We start from the raw sequence: 18,709 nt of genomic DNA, 5'->3' as shown, positions 1-18,709 counted from the left end.
ACAATTTCATAACAATCTGATGTAGCATTTCAGAATAAAAGCCTTCAGAATAAAAGCCTTCTAACTATTCATATTTGACTGCATCACATGTACATTTGGAGTAATATTGATAGAAAACTACCTGTTATTATTGAACCATTCCACTTCAGACTCATAGTACTCCACCCCGGGGGGTCACCCAGAAAATTTTAGACCAAACTGATGTAGCATTTCAGAATAAAAGCCTTCTAACTATTCATATTTGACTGCATCAATAATAACAGGTAGTTTTCTATCAATATTACTCCAAATGTACATGTGATGCAGTCAAATATGAATAGTTAGAAGGCTTTTCAGACTGAATTATTAACTTGTACGGGTCTGGACCCAGGCAAGGGTAAGACATGATTTAATCGTCATAATTAAACATTACTTATGACCTTGTCAATAAATTGTGGCAAAATCCTTCATTTTAAAACTGCTCTATCAACACTGATATCGATCCCTCATTGCGTTTCCCTCAAATGAGACTATATAATGAGTGTTATGGATGTCTAGTGAGATACAGGTTCAGCTATAGGAATAAATAATAAAGACACACTGATGAACAGGAAAATTGCTGGTTTTATTTTTGAATGAAGATTGGAAAATGGTTAAGATTTACTAATAGATGGAGAATTATGACAACTAAACCAAAATAGATGCAATCTCATGATTATTTCTTACTAACAATGACTGATTCTCATCCAAAGGAAATTCACTTCAATTCTGTCGCCCATAATCCCTGATTAGGAACTGCAACATCAAATTATGATCAGATCCTATTTTGTACATGAATGAATTAGAATGGAGGACAGGAAAACATGATATGTAAAACAAGAACAATCAAACATAATTAGAACATTCCAGTTGTTTTGAGTACGGTAGTTTCTTTAAAAAAAAAGCAATCAAAGAGAGAAGAGATCGGAGAATTGTGCAAAATCTATCATTTACAGTTTACATCTAGAAATGTATCATTCAAATCCTAAGATCTGTAAACACTAGGATGAGATGTGCCCGTGGTTGGCAACTAACGGAAGACTCGACACAAGCACTAAGAAAGTCTGAGTCTGAACTTTGCAACAGTTTAGCTTTCAGCAGAGTCTTGCATGGCACCAGAGATCATTCAGGATGACCGGGCCGAATTACACAACCCAGTCCAGCTTCATCATTTTAGACAACTTTAAAAGGTGTACGGCTTTCAAGCAACAGGTTCTCTTATGGTTGTGTTTTCTTCTCTAACCCACTCTCTGAGACCATGAGCTGTTCTGAGACGATACGCAGTCTAACGGAAGAGCAGCGATGACATGCACTTGGAGAGAATAAAGTAGCAGCCTAAGATTCAAAATTTCCCCCAACATTGTATGAACAAAAATGATCAATAAAAAGTAATCCAGTAGGATAAACATTTCACCCTGTTTTCCAAAGTTTTAACCACCAGCTACCTTGCATCCTCAAAATAAATCTCAACAGGCAAATGTCTAACTATTAAAATGAAAATAAAACTTTCTTTTAACAAAGCATAATCAGGTGCCACGTTTACACGATACGATTTTGACCCCAAAACCCCAACAATTATTTCTATTTTGGGGGAAATAAATCAAAATCTATAGAGCATATTTTTAACATGTAGATAAAAACAATCAACATTATGAAAACAAGGAATGGCACAGGAAGACAAAATCCTGATAGGGACTTTCAGTAATGAGAACATCTCAAGCGAAACAACATAACAAAATGAGAAATGTACCAGCACAGTTGACATTTAATGGCAACAGAGTAAATTGATAAGTGAAAGCACAGAGTCAGTGATTATACATGGGGAAGGGGGGGGGGGGGGGGTATGAGGCACTGAGGTGACTGGTCCTAATATCAGGATCATGATCAGGAACAGAAAACAGTCATCTCTGAATGAAGTCCAAAAAACTAAAATCCTGAATTAAAAAAAAAGTGAAACGCCACACCCCAGGAACATACCTATATAATAGGAGTGAAAATTTCTTTGGGTCAGATGCTCAGATGGCTGAGGGGTTGTGTGGGGTGTGAGGTGGAGGTGGAGGTATGTGGGGCTGAAGCTAGGCTGGTTTTGGGGTGCGGGTGGAGGCTGAAGCTGTGCTGGTGTTGGTACCGTTGACACTGTGGCTCAGAGAGCAGGCAGAGGGAGAGTGAGAGTATCTTTGGGACAGTGGTGACAGACCCACCTGCTCAGTTTCCACTGTACAGATCCACCGTGCTGGAGCTCAGGCCCCGGCTCTCCCTTAACTTACTGCTGCCCTGAGTCTGATAGATAGATAGATGATAGATAGATAGATAGATAGATAGATAGATAGATAGATAGATAGATAGATAGATAGATAGATAGATAGATAGATAGAGTAAAGCAAAGCAGATGGGATTTTAAGAGTTAGAAAATGGATTTCTGGTAGTCTGGGTAGTGTAGATGTAAAATCACTCGCCTACCACCGCGGAGACCCGAGTTAAATTCCCGGCAGCGGTACTTCCGGCTTGGTCAAAAGTTCCTACAGACACAATTGACCGTGTCTGCGGCTTTGAAGCTGGTGGGGTATGAGTCCTGGTCGCTGCACTAGCGCCTCCTCTGGTCAGTTGGTGACCGTGTGCCTGTTCAGCGGGGACGGGAACTGGGTGGAACAGCATGATCATCAACTCACGCGCTACATCCTGCTGCTCGCTGTCAGGTGAAAAGAAGTGACTGGCAACTGCACATGTATCAGAGGAATCATGTGCTAGTCTACAACTCTCTCCAGATCAGCAGAGGGGGTGGAGCAACAACCGAGGCAGCAGGGATAATTGGCCAAGTCCAATTGGGGAGAAAAACCAGGAAAAAACAAAAGAACATTTTTGTTTTGGGAATGGGAATAAATTAATTGAATGCATTTATTCCCATTTCAAAACTTTCCCACAAACTGTTGCTCACCTGGAATGGGTCATCACTGGTCTTGTTCAGGTAATTTAAGGAAGCAGCTCTCTTCATGCTGTTGAATGGCAAAGGAAAATAGTTAGGAACAAATTTGCAACTAAGGAAGTTGTACACGTATAAGTGATGGTGGCCGGGATTTCACTCCAGGTCTATTGAGTTCATCAGGTTTATTTATTATGTAGTCGAGTTCATTTCTAAAATACGTTTAGTAAAAAATAAATCAAGAAAACACGACCTAAACCTTAATCATCGTGTAAAACATAGAGAAGCCATTCTGCAAGTGTTATCATAACTACAATCATAAAAAAAAATCAAAGAAAATCAAATCAACATTCTGTGTGGCACTTTCTTTCAAACACGTCTTCAGTTCTTACTTGGTGCTGCGAGGTTCAGGCGGTCCGTTGCCCTGCAGTTTCTTCACCAGCAGCTCACTGCTGCGCCGCAACACATCCCTCAGCTTCCCCAGAGAGCCGCTGCGCTGCAGCGCGCCACTGCCATCCTGCAGGCACACACACTCATCAGCCACCGGTCCTCTTATCACCGCTATTTGGGGGGAAATACGGTATACGCTTCTCACGGGGGCCATTTTGTGACAAAAAGGCAAGATAAACTCAGGTTCAAGCAAAACACTAATTAATAATTAGTGTTTTGCTTGCACCTGAGTTTATCCTGCCTTTTCGACACAAAATGGCCCCCGTGAAAAGGGTCTATTACAAGTCAGAAATGCAGCGTTTATTTTTTTCAGAGTTGAACTGAAAATATACAACTCCATTTGTGTGTTGAGTGAGTTGACAACTGTTACCAAAGCCACTGTATAATTTAAAATAGAGGTTTTCAAAGTGGGAGGCGGGCCTCCCCAGGTGGGCTCCAAACAGTTTCAGGGGAGGCTCAGTGAATGGAAGTGAAAAAATATTACATTAGTTATCAAGAGGAGATCACATAGAATAGCCTAAATGTGTGATTTGGTTAAAGAGATAGTTCAGAGAGAGAAACAGTAGGGAATACTACTGTTTTTCCCCACTTTCCCAGAGAGAGAAACAAATAAATGCCTTTAGACAGACCCTTTTTTATAGTCTAAATTTAAGTATAAATTGTTGAGTGTCTATCTATGGGATCAAGTAACAATCATGATCCTATAAGCATTGAGGAATTGAGCAAACCTATGTTAAAGACCCCTTTAAAGTCAGAAATCTGTTTTTCTTCTTGTTCCTACAGTTGGAGTCTGAGCTTCACTGTGCAGAATGATGTCTGTGCAGAGTTTGACACTAGAAGACTGTTTCCACAATAGTCTGCTGAAAGTGGAACGTTTCTCTGAGCTCACTGAAAAGGCCGTTTTCCAACAAGCAAGATTCGTGACATCACGAATCCTGGAACCAATCCCTATCCAGTATTCAGCAGTTAAAAAGCCCCAACATATTCTCACTCACAACTCATCATATACTGAAGATCGGTCAGGAACTCTTGTTGTCACTTTGTCATGAGTGAGAATGTGTTGAAAGCCTGTGCTGTATGCTGTGATTGGCTAGTTATGCTCTAGATAACCATGATTGGTTGCTTTGGATTTTTAAATGAGGAAGAAGGGGAAGCCATTTTAAGCATTTTAACAAAATAATTTAACCTTTTTTTTGGGGGGGGGACCATCAGACACAAATTATTATTCACAGTAGAGTATTTTATACACATCTTGAAGCATGACTTTAGGGGGTCTTAAGCAAGTAAACTAGGGGAGGTGGGGGGGCTTTGTCCCAAAGCTCTGTCTGAGGGGAGGCCCGCAGTCTCAGTCTTTGAAAACCCCTGATTTAAAAATGAATCCGTCAATGAAAAAAGAAAACTATTCTGAAAACCTTACTTTTACAGACGCATGGTTTTCTTTCAGCAACATGTTGTACATTATTTGTCATATACAGTAGGTCAGCCCTATTCATTGTACAGTAGCTACTCACACAAAAGAGCCTATAAATGAGTCTTGGTATGTTGGTGCCAATGGTATGTATGTACCCATGTGACCTTACAGGCACAACCACTACAAAATAGTGTGCTGTGTGAATTGGATGCTACGGACATATTTAGCTAGATTTGTGTATGTTTGTACAGCATTGACATCTTACAATAACATGAAATGTGCGCAATCATCTAATTTTCTGTCAATAACTGGGCATCATTTATATTGTGACCCATAAGTGTGAGTAGGGCTTATATAGAAGAGGGGTTATAGTTATAGCATAGTCTTTCTTATGATGATCCAGTGGTTGTGCAGTAGCCCTGTTCACCAACAGTACACAACCCACAGGTTCTGTTCATAAGGCAATACTCAAAAGTGTTCCTACATAAGATGTGTGCCAAGTATGAGCACAAGTATGATAATTATGTTTTAGGGGTAACTTATCCATCCATCCATTCATTGTTACTTTTGAGGCCGTTTTGGATCATTTGTGTGTTTTAGCTATACAAACAATACAATCATCAATTATACAGGGATGCAAACGCATGGAGAGAAGAAGGTGACAGATACCAAGGCAGAATATTTTGGGATTAAAAGGTGACGATCACATAAAGGTGACTAGTTTGCATCCCCGATTATAACTTGTCTGCCTTCCTCTGGTCTGGGCATGATGCACAGAAAGGTAAAAAAAAACAGTTTGAGGTGGGGTCTTCATAACACAACTGAGCATCATCACCAGCAGGGGGCACTAGGTGCAAGTTGAAGTTAGCTAGAAGCAACATTACTTTTCCACTAGGTGGCTCCGGAGAAAACATTGAAGAATCTCAACTCCCACTGGTTGCAAATAGATAAGACCTTTTTATGAAGTGTATAATCTTGATGAAGAGAAAAGACAAACTTCACAAATGAAAAACTTTATTTGAGAATACCAACAAGTGTTGATGCAATAATCTTCACAATGCAGAATGGTAAATATAATGCAGTCCTACTTACTAAGATAGAGTTTATAGACCTCTAACCATTGAGGTTCTTGGGCTTTAGGAAACTGAAGTCACACTATATATGTCAAGAACAGACAGGTCAATAAATAATCAGCATTCCACTAACACAACAATATTGTGATAATTATGTGATGAACAGTCAATTCTCATGTTCAGAGTTGCATTAGACGTATAGGCCTACTCATTGGAAGGAATGGAGAATCAAGGCAAGTAGCATACTGAAAGCCGCATAATCAATGCACTTATCAAATCTATAAATAGAGCCTACACTTCCAAGATGTTAAAAGTAATTTTACATTCAGTTAGTTGAACATCTGAAATAACATTTGCTCTTGAGGAAACACTTGCACTGTACTTTTGGCATCTAAAAAGACACTCCACCAAAGTGACAATGACTATGTTTACATGCACACAATATTCCACTATTATTCGGAAAATGACAATATTCTGAATTTGATGAGGGTCATGTAAACAGCATATTCCAGTTGCATTTTACGAATTTGGCCTTTTTCCGAATTTAGCATTTTCCGATTAAGACGTGGGTTATTCCAGTATTATTCAGGTTTTAGCAGGATTCTTTGATCATGTATACAGCGCATTCGGAATATGCGTCTCAATCAGGGTTTCTTACCACAGTTTGCGACGCATGTTGCCTGTTTGCGGTCAGCTGATGTGTGCTAGAAAGCTCTAGAAGAGGCGATATAATCATATAATCCATCATCTCTGGCATGCAAAAAGAAAATCTCACATTTCTGATCGGGAGGAGATGAGAAACATCGATTTAAAAGAGAGAGATATTTAAAGAAAGAGTGGTGCCCACGGAAGTCCAAAATGCTTGCGAGCCTGCGAGGTAATAAAGTAGGCTACTAGCCTACTTTTTAAGATGTGCAAAATATCGCAACGCCAAACTTTCCAGCAGCAAGCTCCTGAAATGGACCAAGTGATGCTGGTAAGAATAGAGCTGCTCTGTTTATCCTCAACAGAAAAACTCAGCTGATTCTACCTGCATATCTCTCTCTCTCCCCCATCCCTAACGTGTGGGGGAGGGTGAGCTACGGCTGCACGTAAACGGGAATATTAGTGGATTATTCATTTAGTCGGAATATTGTCATTTTCCGAATATGGGCAAAAAAACGTAATATTGTGTGCATGTAAACAGTCAGTTGCTCACTTGCAATGAACCATGTGACAAAGGCAACACACACTCCATTAAGCTGTGTTTAATATACAGTATCCATAGCCAGCGTTGGCCTGCTTGTACCACCAAAACACACACAAATACTACACACCAACACTACTGTGGAATCCAGACTTCCATCAAACTGTAAGACTAGCTTGTCTATTCTATCGCTACACCAACAAATAAGTCAAAGGCCATTTCCTGGGCATTGAAGTCCATTCAAATTTTTGTTGAAATATATTATGCTGCAATCTCATACAGGTACATGGCCATGATCCGTGCTAGCTGCTCCAGGTTGGTCTCTATCATTTCTAGGTTTTCAGCATGTGCCATTGTTGCCATTTCCCTTTGTAAAACGCAAGTGAACATGCACTGTACATGGTGTACAGCCTGTGTGAATGCTGCACCAAGGACGTTCTGGCCAGTTTAGAGCGACTCCAAAACATAAATTACCATGGCAACAGCAGCTTGCTTTGATCAGAGCAATTTGCTAACGGCATGGGCCTAACTGCAGAGTGGGGGGGGGGGGTGGCACAATGTCTTCTGGTCGTTCCTGACAGGCAACAGCTATGGTAGTGTGAAATACATGATTTTCCTTTATATTCAGCCCACAAAATAAAATCATAAAAAGCATTTAAAAAATGTAAACAAAATCATATAAAATTTAACTGAATAGGAAATATATTTATAAAAACAAAAAATGCTAATGCTCCCTTCTCGTCTCTTCCCAACTAGGCCGTTAAAAGCGATAAGCATTTAGAACTATACAGTACCTGTTAAAACTGCTTAGGCGTTTGATCTCAAGCAATGTGTATACATTTAAATAGATGCAACTTTAAGGTAGCAAATCAAAGCAACGAAGAAGAAAACAACGTTCTCAAAAGAAGAAGATACTATGGCTAAATACAGGCACCAGGTTTGGAAGCCAGCTTGAGGCCATCTATGTCAATCTTCTCTTGTTCTAGGAATAGGCTGCAAGTGCTCAAGAAGGCTAGCAATAAACACAAATACAGAGTGAGACCAATGCAGAAGAACAACTGTGAAAATATTTTTTTCCCCTATGCTATCCAAACAAATTTCAGGCTATAGTGACAGTAACTTTCTACAACGTGTCAGACTGTGGTTTGGAGTGATGTGTGGAGCAAAGGGTGTACTAGTCACAGGGGGGACACTGATCCTCCTTGTTCAAAATCAGACATTCGGCATTTTTATGTTTTGCCTTCTTTCAATAGCTTCAAATTCAAATGTTACTGCTCCCCTTTAGTCAGAGAAATCTACTTAAGCACACGTGGAAAATTACAAATGGATGTTCGGAGAGAGAGAGGGAAAGTGTGGGCGAGCTCCTTAGAAGGGAAAGGTTACACACAATGACAATTCAATGCATTACTAAGACAAAGAGAGAGAGAGAGAGAGAGAGAAGAGTGGACGACACAAGGTTAGTGAGAGTAAATGGAGAGAGAGAGAGAGAGAGAAGATGGAGAATGAGGGAAAAAAAGGGGAAGAGCAGAGATGAGAAGACCAAACGTCCCAGCAGGTGTCAGCTGAACAGGGGACAGAGGTGACAACCAGGAGGGGCTCTCTCTGAGTCTCTGCCGGGGGGGAGGGGGGGCACCGGGAATGGTAGAGGAGCTGTTCGTTTGGCGGGAGAGAGAAGGCCAGAGGGAACGACAACACACATCCTTTTGCTATTGTGTTGGGGAAGGAGAGAAGGATGGAGGAATAATCTTGATGGCTTAGGCCTGATAAAAGAGAAAAGAGAGAGAGAGACAAAGACAAACGACACACATCGTAAGATTAAGAGCTTTGGGATGTGCTTCCTACGCTGTCTAGGCTTCATCCCTTTTCTACATTAATCTACACTCTCCTCGGCCAAGTCTGTCCTATTAGCAATTATGGCTTGAGGTTTCTAAAACCTTGTACACAAGAAGCGCAGGTTCTTAAGTACAAAACTGAGAGCCACGTTTCCGTTTGGAAAGTTTACGGCCGTCTTATGAGTTGTGCTGCGGTGAGCGAGCAGGTCAGTGATGCAGTAGGCTGTTGGTTGCCATCACCGTGACTCAGCTGTTTCCCCCCCCCCCCCCCGTCTCTCCGGGTGGCCGGAAAAATGAACTTGGCACGCTGCACCCAGCCAGTGACTGTGCACTGCAGACGCAAGACATCTCCAAGCACTGCAACACACATCCTCATATACTCATTGCACTGATGAGAAGCTGAGCCCTCGTTGTGAATAATATTGCTATCTTTAGGCTATGGCATTTTGAATTCTCCTCCATTGCTGTGGAAATCTTCCATAAACCTAAGCAGGGTAAAATGCCCCAAAACCTAAACCCCAATTTGTATTTGATAAAATGATGAAAACATATATAGCCTTGATCAAACGATCTAAAATCTAGCCCAGGATTTCACTTTGCTACGTTGCTAAGTTACCTAGCCTATTTGGTCAATATCAGCCCCCAAAAGCTTATTGTGTGGAATGGGAGGGTCAAGAGGGAGAGTACAATCCACTGAGTGAGGAAAGGAAATTTGATTTGATAGGCTGATTGGTTGTCATGGCAACGGTAATCAACAAGGAAGTGGGTTAGTGACACACAGAAAAGGAAAAAGCACGGGATGACACTTAAGAGAGCATGCAGATTAAAACAGGCAATACACAGAAGCAACCTAGCCAATAGCAAAATACCAAAAGCACAGCCACACACATACACGAACCAAATCATGCATTTTAAACAGACACGCAGAGACATATTATTCATGGAACCTGAATAGGGCAACCACAAAACTGCTGACAGGCTAGCTTTACATAGCACTACTGACATCTCTTCGCTGTTATTAAATGATGCATGGCAAGAGCGAAGGGTGTCGGAGGGTAGGGGTGGGGGGGGGGGGGGAATCGATATAGTATTGTGATATTTGGGCAATATATTGTATCGTATCGAATGCCAATTGTGATATTTTATTATACAAAATGTCAAATGTGCATCATGCAACATTTATGACAGTGTTGATCAGTCTGTCTGCTTGACAATCCCATTTTGCTGCAATAAAAATGATTGAAGTGAGACGAACAGACTGGAAACTTTATATCATTAGATAAAACAGATGTTGACCTTTGGGACATCATTTGCAGTTGAAAAAAGGTAGTATATCGCAATATCGCAATACTCAATATATCGCAATAGTACTAGCATATCGCAATATCGCAATACTATCGGATCGTGACTTAAGTACCGTGATAATATCGTTATCGTGGGGCATCAGTCATTCCCACCCCTATCAGAGGGCCGACGCCTTGATAAATGACACATTTGAAACTTGGAAGGTTTCACATGATTTATGTCTGACTGTTGTTGAATGACGACCATCGTAAGTACTGCTTTACCCCATGATGTAAAGCAGGTACTTCTTTACATCATGGGGTAAAGCAGGTACTGCTTTACCCCATGATGTAAAGCAGGTACTGCTTTACCCCATGATGTAAAGCAGGTACTTCTTTACATCATGGGGTAAAGCAGGTACTGCTTTACCCCATGATGTAAAGCAGGTACTGCTTTACCCCATGATGTAAAGCAGGTACTTCTTTACATCATGGGGTAAAGCAGGTACTGCTTTACCCCATGATGTAAAGCAGGTACTGCTTTACCCCATGATGTAAAGCAGGTACTTCTTTACATCATGGGGTACTGCTTTACCCCATGATGTAAAGCAGGTACTTCTTTACATCATGGGGTAAAGCAGGTACTGCTTTACCCCCATGATGTAAAGCAGACCTTTGTCTCGGTGACTAGGTTTCATAACAGGCAAATGATGGGTGACTGGTCGAGCCTAGATACCCGTCACATCATCCGTCATCAGATATCTACACAGCCTAATGAGGAAACAGGAGATAAGACTGTAATTTGCAGATGCACGTTCTATTCTACATTAGGGCCGACTGATACTATGGCAGAACGAGACTAATAATTATAATGGTAGTTATTAATTTTTGCAACTTTGAATAATGAGTGGATGGATGGAATAAGCAAAACAATCTTTTAGTCCAAAAGCTTAAAGTTATTAGAGATACTAGCTCCCAGAAAAGTCCAGTTGTGCAGGAGGAAGCATGAAAATGTCTCGAGCACATTTCTACCTTGGATCCCGTCAATATCATTTTTAACTGCTGTGACCTTTATGAGAAGAGCGAGCAGGCGCCCAGCACATCCTCCGCATGCTATCACATGCCCCAGAGACAGATAGGTGGGTGCAGCAGACTGCATCGACTCACATGCATATCCACCATGCCAATGCATTGGAGTTTTAGGGTGGTGTCGAGCGGTTCTGTTATGCTTTATGAAAATGGGTGTACATCTCGATAGAGGGATTCGTTCAGCAACCACACAAGACCCAGCAAACATAACCCCCACCTTTCTTCTTAATATGACTCTCAGTCAGACGACGAGGCAGACGGGTTAACAACAGACAAGGTTGTGCATTTCAGCCCGAGTGAAAACACAGCGAAACACAAACGAGTGAGTCCGTGAGTGAGTGTGCGTGTTAAGGAGGGTGAGCCCGGCAGCGCTACATGCATGTCTGAACTGGGCCGGGGTGGGCGGTGAAGGGCGTGGGTGCACTAGTGAGGGGAGGGGCGTAGGGGGCACTAGTGAGAGGAGGGGCGTAGGTAGGCACAAACTCAAACAAGGCATCTCTGGTGGCACGATGCCTGCCTGGCCCTGTGGCCTAATGTGAGGCTCATGAGTGGGGCTTCTCGGAGGTGGGGCTCATCTCTGGCAGTTGGCTATAAAACCGCGCCAACTGCCGGAGGACAATGTCTCGCTCTCTCACGGCGAGGAGGCGGGCCACCGGTCCAACAGCCCAATTTAACGAGCAGCGCAGAGGTAAAAGCCCGGCAGTTAAATGACACTAACGAGTGTTGGTCTGGGTGAAACACAGGCGTGCTGGATGTTCTGATGAAGTGATAAAACAGCACGGTGCATCACCCCCCTCTCCCCCTTTACTGCGCTGAGGGAGAAGCATGAAGGATATTGGCATCCTGGGGAATTGTGTTGAATGGTCAAAACAAGACATCCTAATAGGGATGTGAACAGATTATATATCTTTGTGAATCCTATGAATGCAAATTTAATGTAGTCGGGACGCCCCAGAATGAGCTTGTGCCTGTTTATCACCACCGCCCTCCACTTGTGTAGAAGCATTACCAGCAACATTTAACACAACCACTTATTAAAACAAGACGTCATTCACAAGCAATGGATGATAAAACATGGAGGACTTAGTCCAGAGCAAACTGGGCTGCTGTCAAATATCAAAGGCAGCATGCCAAGACACTCAATCAGCTTTACGTTTCCCAAAAGGGATTTTCAGTTCGCTCTATGTATGGGCAGGACAGGGCACGAGCTGATCCACTGGTGCAGGTACAGTTCTTTGAATGCATATGACTCCAGACATGGGACTGAGCAGCCTGTGGGTGTGTTCACACTATTCCACTTATTTAGTACAAAAAAAACAACAACACAACAGTATTTTATGAAAACTTTTTTTTTTCTTTTTTTCGGACCACCCCATTTTCTCCCCAATTGTACTTGGCCAATTCCCCCTGCTGTCCCGGTCGTTGCTCCACCTCCTCTGCTGATCTGGAGAGAGTTGTAGACTAGCACATGCTTCCTCCAATACATGTGCAGTCGCCAGCCACTTCTTTTCACCTGACAGCGAGGGGGGTTTCACCGGCAGGACGTAGCATGTGATGTAGCATCACGCTATTTCCCCCGAACAGGCGCCCCGACCGACCAGAGGAGGCACTAGTGATGCGACCAGGACGCGTGTACACTTTTGCCAACCTACTTTTGATTCAACTATACCCCCCAACTCATTTGATTGGTCACGGCAACTGCTTCTTCCTGAAAATGTGTGGCAAGTAAAAAAAGATGTGGTTAAGATTAGAGTTAGGGTTTTCTTATTTAACCACGACCGGACCCAAACTCCTAACCCTAACCAAATTGTTGTACTTGCTGAATAGTGTGAACACAACTCGGTTACATAACAAGTAATGCTCTATGATTTTGTTTCCAGGCTTTTGCAGCACAGTCTGAGAGGCTAGGACGTTCAGGACGTTCTGTACCAGCCCACAAACTCTGTGGTGACTAAAGCCACCCTGTCCCGCCCCCTGCAGTGAGGCCGCTGGCCATGAGACTGGACTATAGTGGATTTGTACTCACCCCGTTCCACTCCACGCCCATACTCACTTCCTCGCCGGTCTCGGAGCCGCTCTCGTACTTAACGCTGGACAGGCTGTCCCTGCTCCTCCGCCTCTCCTCGCCATCCTTCAGGATCTCCACCACACGTGTCTGGTGGATCGGGTCAATGCCCTGGTGGAGGTAACACAGACGCACACAAATACACACACTTCATAATCAAAGCTACTGTATTTTTTTTATTTTTTTTACTTGTTTCTTATTATATTTCCCCCCAATTTTTTAACCCATTTTTATCCCCCATTAGTGCTAATTTTAATGTATTTATCCTGGTTGCTGCTCCACCCTCTGTCGACCTGGGGAGAGCCGAAACTGGCTCCATGCTTCCTCCGAGACATGGGCAGTAGCCAGCAGCTTCTTTTCACCTGACAGGGGAAGCTTCACCGGTAGGACATAGCACATGGGAGGATCACGCTATTCCAACCGGTTCCACTCCCTCCGAACAGGCGCCCCTAACGACCAGAGGGGGCACCACATCAGCAACCAGGATATTGCATGTTTTGGTGAAGGGGTTCCTATATGAAGGAAGCCCCCAGGGGGCACGGGAAGAACATGCAAACTCCACACAGAAAGGCTCTTTTTTGACGACCCCACCCGGGCGGTGGGCACTCGAGGACATGCGGACGGGCACGCACTCCTTCAGCGCTTACAGCGTCCCAGGTGGGAATCGAACCCAGGACCTTCTAGCTGTGAGGCGACGGATCTACCACTGAGCCACCGTGCCCCCTAGCTACTGTACCTTTGAGGGGGACATTTAGCTGGCATAATAGTCGATTGAATGATATGGAGGTGTTAAAGTGATGTTGGTTCGATGCGTGAGAGCATCGGCAGAGTGGCATCACAGAGACAAAGACACATTCAAATGGCTGTGAAATGGCAGCAATGTTAGGAGTGAGTAGTGGAGGCGCTATTGAGGCGATCAGAGAGAAACCACTTACTGTGTTGCTCTGGATCCAAAGCAATGCAGAGAAAGGGGGAAAAATATCGTGAGATCGGCTGCCCTAGCATGGGGCAACACACTCCGTAACGTATAACAAAATGAACTGATAATCTATCTGTGTGCAGCAAAAGGCCAGTCTGAGCGGTTTGTGAGTGTGGAGGCGCTGCTGCTGACCTGCTTGCGAGACCTCATGGCACATTCCTCCAGGGTCTCGGCTGCCTCTAGTTTGCCCTGTCGGCGGTACAGGGCACCCAGGTTCCTCAGGGTGGTGTTCACTGTGGGGCTGCGAAACACACAAGACAGGGGGGCACACACCAATATTTACACAAGAGGTCACACATGGAACAACAGACTATGTCAAAGCAGATCGATCGTGTCATGTGGTGCATTTGCGATCGAAAGTATCAGATTAAAACGGTATTAATTCTCAGATTGAAAAATATATATATATTGCTAATTTAGTTGAAAGAGAAAAATGAAGACAAATTACAGCGGGGAAAAAAAATATTTTCCACAATGCAAATTGACATTTGTTGATAAAAAAAAAAAAAGTCTGAAAGGCTCTAGTAATGAATATATGTTGTGTGAGTATAGGTTGTGATGTCATGTGTTTCTGGGCTCTGCCTCACCTGTTGACTTTGCAGGCCTTGTACCAGCCTCCATACTCTCCGTACGGAGTGTTGTCTCTGTGCTTGCCCTGGAAGTAATTCAGGGAGAGGAGGAAAGAAAGTGTGTGAAGGGAGGGTGGTGCTTTGAACTGGATCAACAGCATTTCTTGCGGTGTTTACATATAACTAGCGTTGCAGCTAGGGCTTATTCTGTATATGAAGGGCAGTGTCCCGTAATAGAATTGCACGTCCAAATTATTTAATGCGGCGAGAGAACATGGTACATTTTACCCATTGGCACTCATGCATTTTGACTGGGTTTTTGATCAGAATGAGAGGAATACACAAGCGCCAACATTGCTCACCTTGCTCATCTCCTCCCTCTCCTCTGCATGCATCCAGATAGGCTTGTTCTCAGCTGCAGACAGAGAGACAGGAGAGGTGTTCTACACAGAGTACCACAGGACTAGAGGAGGACTAAACCGCAGACAGAGAGACAGGAGAGGTGTTCTACACAGAGTACCACAGGACTAGAGGAGGGCTAAAGTGGATGAAAGATGCGCTGGAGTTTCAAAACGACATAAAGACATGACTCCATTGTTCCAGTCTGTTCGTGTTAACGACTGGTGGCAGCTGGATGCAATAAACCAACAGTGAGTCACTAGTCACATGACCCGTCTGTCTAGGAATAGAGCAGGCAAATTGAAACCTGGCTCAGGCCACACAGTGGGAAATTGTGTTTGTTTTGAGAGGTTGTCAAACCTGCCTGCTCCTCGGAAGGTAACCATCTTTTTGGGGATTATTTCCATCTATTTGGCTAGTGAAATAGCACCAACACCACTAGATGAGAAGTGTTTCTTTCCAGGCTAGAAGCACAGTAGGTTAGGATACAGAATTATTCAAACACTGGCCAAAAACCCTTTATTACAATTTGTTAAGAACATAAATTAGATTGATTGAACAAAAGCATGCCCCTGAGTATGTCCCTAAGGAGTGGATATTTTCAAATATTAGATCATTGTTCTTAAAACTTTTATATACATTTTGGGAATTTCTTCACCAACTCCAATCAAATAAAATGTGCGGATCTTAAGACAGAAAAACAAAACAAAATCAAAACAAAAGAGCAAATGCACTGTGAAACGGTTGTTCAACAACCTAAGCAAGAAGTGAAGGGAGATGAATACTTTCTGAAGAGACAATAAACCTACTGTAGCAAGTCTCAACAGAGTAATATCCCCTTTTCTGATGCTCGAATTACATTCAATGTGCTTATGATGTCCAACAATGCACTTGAAAACATATTGGTAAAAGTCATTTAACAAGTCATTTAACAAGTCATTTAACATTACCATTCATTGATGCACGTGGATTCATGAAAGACTATGCATTTAAAACACAAATGTGAAATTCCAAATTCCAATGACTTTAATATTCAATTGAACATACTCTCAAGACTGGTTTAGTAAAGACATGAACATAATATAATCATTCATTGGGACAGAAAATGTTGCTGTGCTTTCCTCATCCTTCAGGCAACCAACAAGTCGAAACAACAAAGAAAAGTACATCTAAGCACTACTCTCAAGATAAGTGATTGATGGGGGGAAAAGCCTTGAGAATATTCTGGAACTCTTGTGGTTTTGCTAAATAAGCTTCAGAGCGGAGCATCGAGCCAAGTCACTTTCTTTCCTTTTTTTGTGGTAATGCAGCATTTCAAAGTCAGCAAATGTATTCCCTGGAGGCAAAGCATCAAATAACTTCAGTTTAACCTAAAAGAGAGGAAACTACAAAAGGAGATCATCTTTCAAACAAGTCTCAAGACTCTTTTATTTCTTCAAAGATCCTTTGAGAGTCCTCTGAACGGTGACGGTGGGCACCCTGCTTTTTATCCCTGTGTCCATCACTGAGCGTGCTCATCACTGAGCGTGCTCATCACTGAGCGTGCTCGCTGGCATAAGACAGAGCAGAAGATGGAGGAGAAAGTGACGATGGAGGAATGTAAAGACAACAAAACACATCGGCATATTTTGAGGGACAGCTCACTGTAATACCACCACCATTTTTTCCTTAGGCCAACATACATATATCCATCTTGGTTAAAGGTTATTTGAACCAATAACCTCCCCACAGCGATGTAACAAGACACTAACGGACATGTGACGCCGTATAAGCTGCTCGGCCAACTACAACCGCTTACCATCAACGGATCCAAACTCTTTCTCGTGGGCGCGGGTCAGAATCTCTTTGTACAGAATCTCAGCCTCCTTGTATTTGCCCTGTTTGAGGAAGCAGGATGCCTGGAGGAGAGAGGAGGAGACAAAGGTCGTATTGGTGTTGGATCAAATGGGCCTATTGAATCACAGCGTGCCCGGGCCTTGAGAGAACAGGGGGGGCATCTCTTTCTCCTGCAGAGTACGGCTGGTGAATAACGAGCGAGTAGCGCTGTGTGCCTCCCTGACTGTCTCTCCATCACTATTCAGACAAGATGGCAGCAGGAGGCGAGGCCACAGAGAGCAGCTGCAGGAGGCGAGGAAACAGACAAAACCCTGCTGGATCGGTGCCACGCAACGCTATTTTTTTCAATCAATGTTTTTTACAGATTTAAATTTTTAAACATGAAACAAAAAAGAAACAAAAACCACAAATGTGTACCACCAAAAAAAAAAAATCTTTTTTTTACACCTTGAATGACTCTGAATGTCTGACATATGAAATACAAACATGGACCCATGTTGAATAGAATCCTGTGACTTTCATGATGTTTGGCATACTGAGGAAAAAGCTTTGCAGAGAGAAAACAGTGAGTGTAAAACATGCTGAACACCTCCACACATACTAAGTTGATGGGAACAACCGAGTAGTCATGCTCTCAATAAATGTACGCTCTTCTTGCCTCTACCAGTGTACAGTTTAATAGACTGTGGCTCTCATCAAAATGAACTAGCGCAAATCAAACCGGAAGAGTTTTGAGGGTTCAGAATGTGACCAAAGGGAGCCTAAATGCTGACACAGCGGTAAGATCGAGTTCCTCTCTTACCAGGTTGTTCTTGGTCTTGGCCACGTTGGGGTCGTCTGGGCCCAGCCTGGACTCGTAGATCTCCAGGGCACGGCAGTAGTAGTACTCCACCTCTTCATACTTGCCCTGGTTCTGACACAGCAGAGCCAGATTGTTCAGCTGCTTAGCCACGTCTGGGTGATCCTTCCCAAGGACCTGATGGGACACACACACACACACACACACACACACACACACAGTGTGATCATTAATAAATTAGGTTTTCACAGAATTGTGCTGCTTGGGCACCGTTTGCAACCTAGCCTATATCCTGTCAGTTATTGTACCAGCAAACACTGCAACAGGTAGTAAGCTGGGGGCAATTTAGCATGCTTATGTTGTCGAATTGAAAACTGTCTATAAAGAGACCAGGAACAGTTGGCTGTGATTGACTAGATGCTCCAAAGTATCTCATAGAGTACACCGTAGGAGTTTTCATTTTTTGAATTGAATCAACATTTCAGTTTGTGGCTCTGCCTCCGTTTCTCTAGCCTAGGTAAACCCAGCCCCCACGTGACCTGCTCTCTCAGTTCCCAGTCACTAGTGTCACATAGTGACTGAGAACAGGTCTGAGAGCAGGTCACGTGGGGGATGGGTTTACCCAGGCTACCGTTTCTCCACCATGCATCTGTCCCCCCTTTCTTCCTCCCATCTCCCCATGCTGCTTTCATCAGGCAGCATGTCTGTCTGCTGGAGGCACTCACGGCCGAGAAGATCTAATAAAAGTTTGGCTAATCAATGAGAAGGTACTGAATGGGGCTTTCAGGGGGAAAAAGAGC

General features: G+C 43.2%; 1 protein-coding gene across 5 annotated transcripts in view; it reads right to left on the bottom strand.

The window, feature by feature from the left end:
* Positions 1-585: 585 nt before the first annotated feature.
* klc1b (kinesin light chain 1b) overlaps positions 586-18,709 on the bottom strand; it is a 34,098-nt gene continuing 15,974 nt past the window's right edge. For 2 of the 5 annotated variants that reach the window (XM_083658525.1, XM_083658526.1), the window contains exons 8-16: positions 17,913-18,086; positions 17,073-17,172; positions 15,238-15,290; positions 14,894-14,961; positions 14,439-14,547; positions 13,289-13,438; positions 3,331-3,455; positions 2,954-3,011; positions 586-2,298 (exon numbers count right to left, since the gene is read on the bottom strand). In XM_083658525.1, coding sequence (XP_083514651.1) covers positions 2,224-2,298; positions 2,954-3,011; positions 3,331-3,455; positions 13,289-13,438; positions 14,439-14,547; positions 14,894-14,961; positions 15,238-15,290; positions 17,073-17,172; positions 17,913-18,086 — 912 coding nt within the window. In that variant the 3' untranslated portion in view covers positions 586-2,223. Of the gene's footprint in view, positions 2,299-2,953; positions 3,012-3,330; positions 3,456-3,736; positions 8,819-13,288; positions 13,439-14,438; positions 14,548-14,893; positions 14,962-15,237; positions 15,291-16,358; positions 16,824-17,072; positions 17,173-17,912; positions 18,087-18,709 lie in introns of those variants that run through there. The other 3 variants (XM_083658527.1, XM_083658528.1, XM_083658529.1) reach the window with 3 other exon arrangements.

The sequence above is a fragment of the Poromitra crassiceps genome, assembly GCF_964638095.1.
Source record: "Poromitra crassiceps genome assembly, chromosome: 22".
NCBI classification, from domain to species: Eukaryota; Metazoa; Chordata; class Actinopteri; order Beryciformes; family Melamphaidae; genus Poromitra; species Poromitra crassiceps.
Note: the sequence above shows the minus strand (reverse complement) of the source record. Positions and strands in the feature narration are given on the sequence as shown.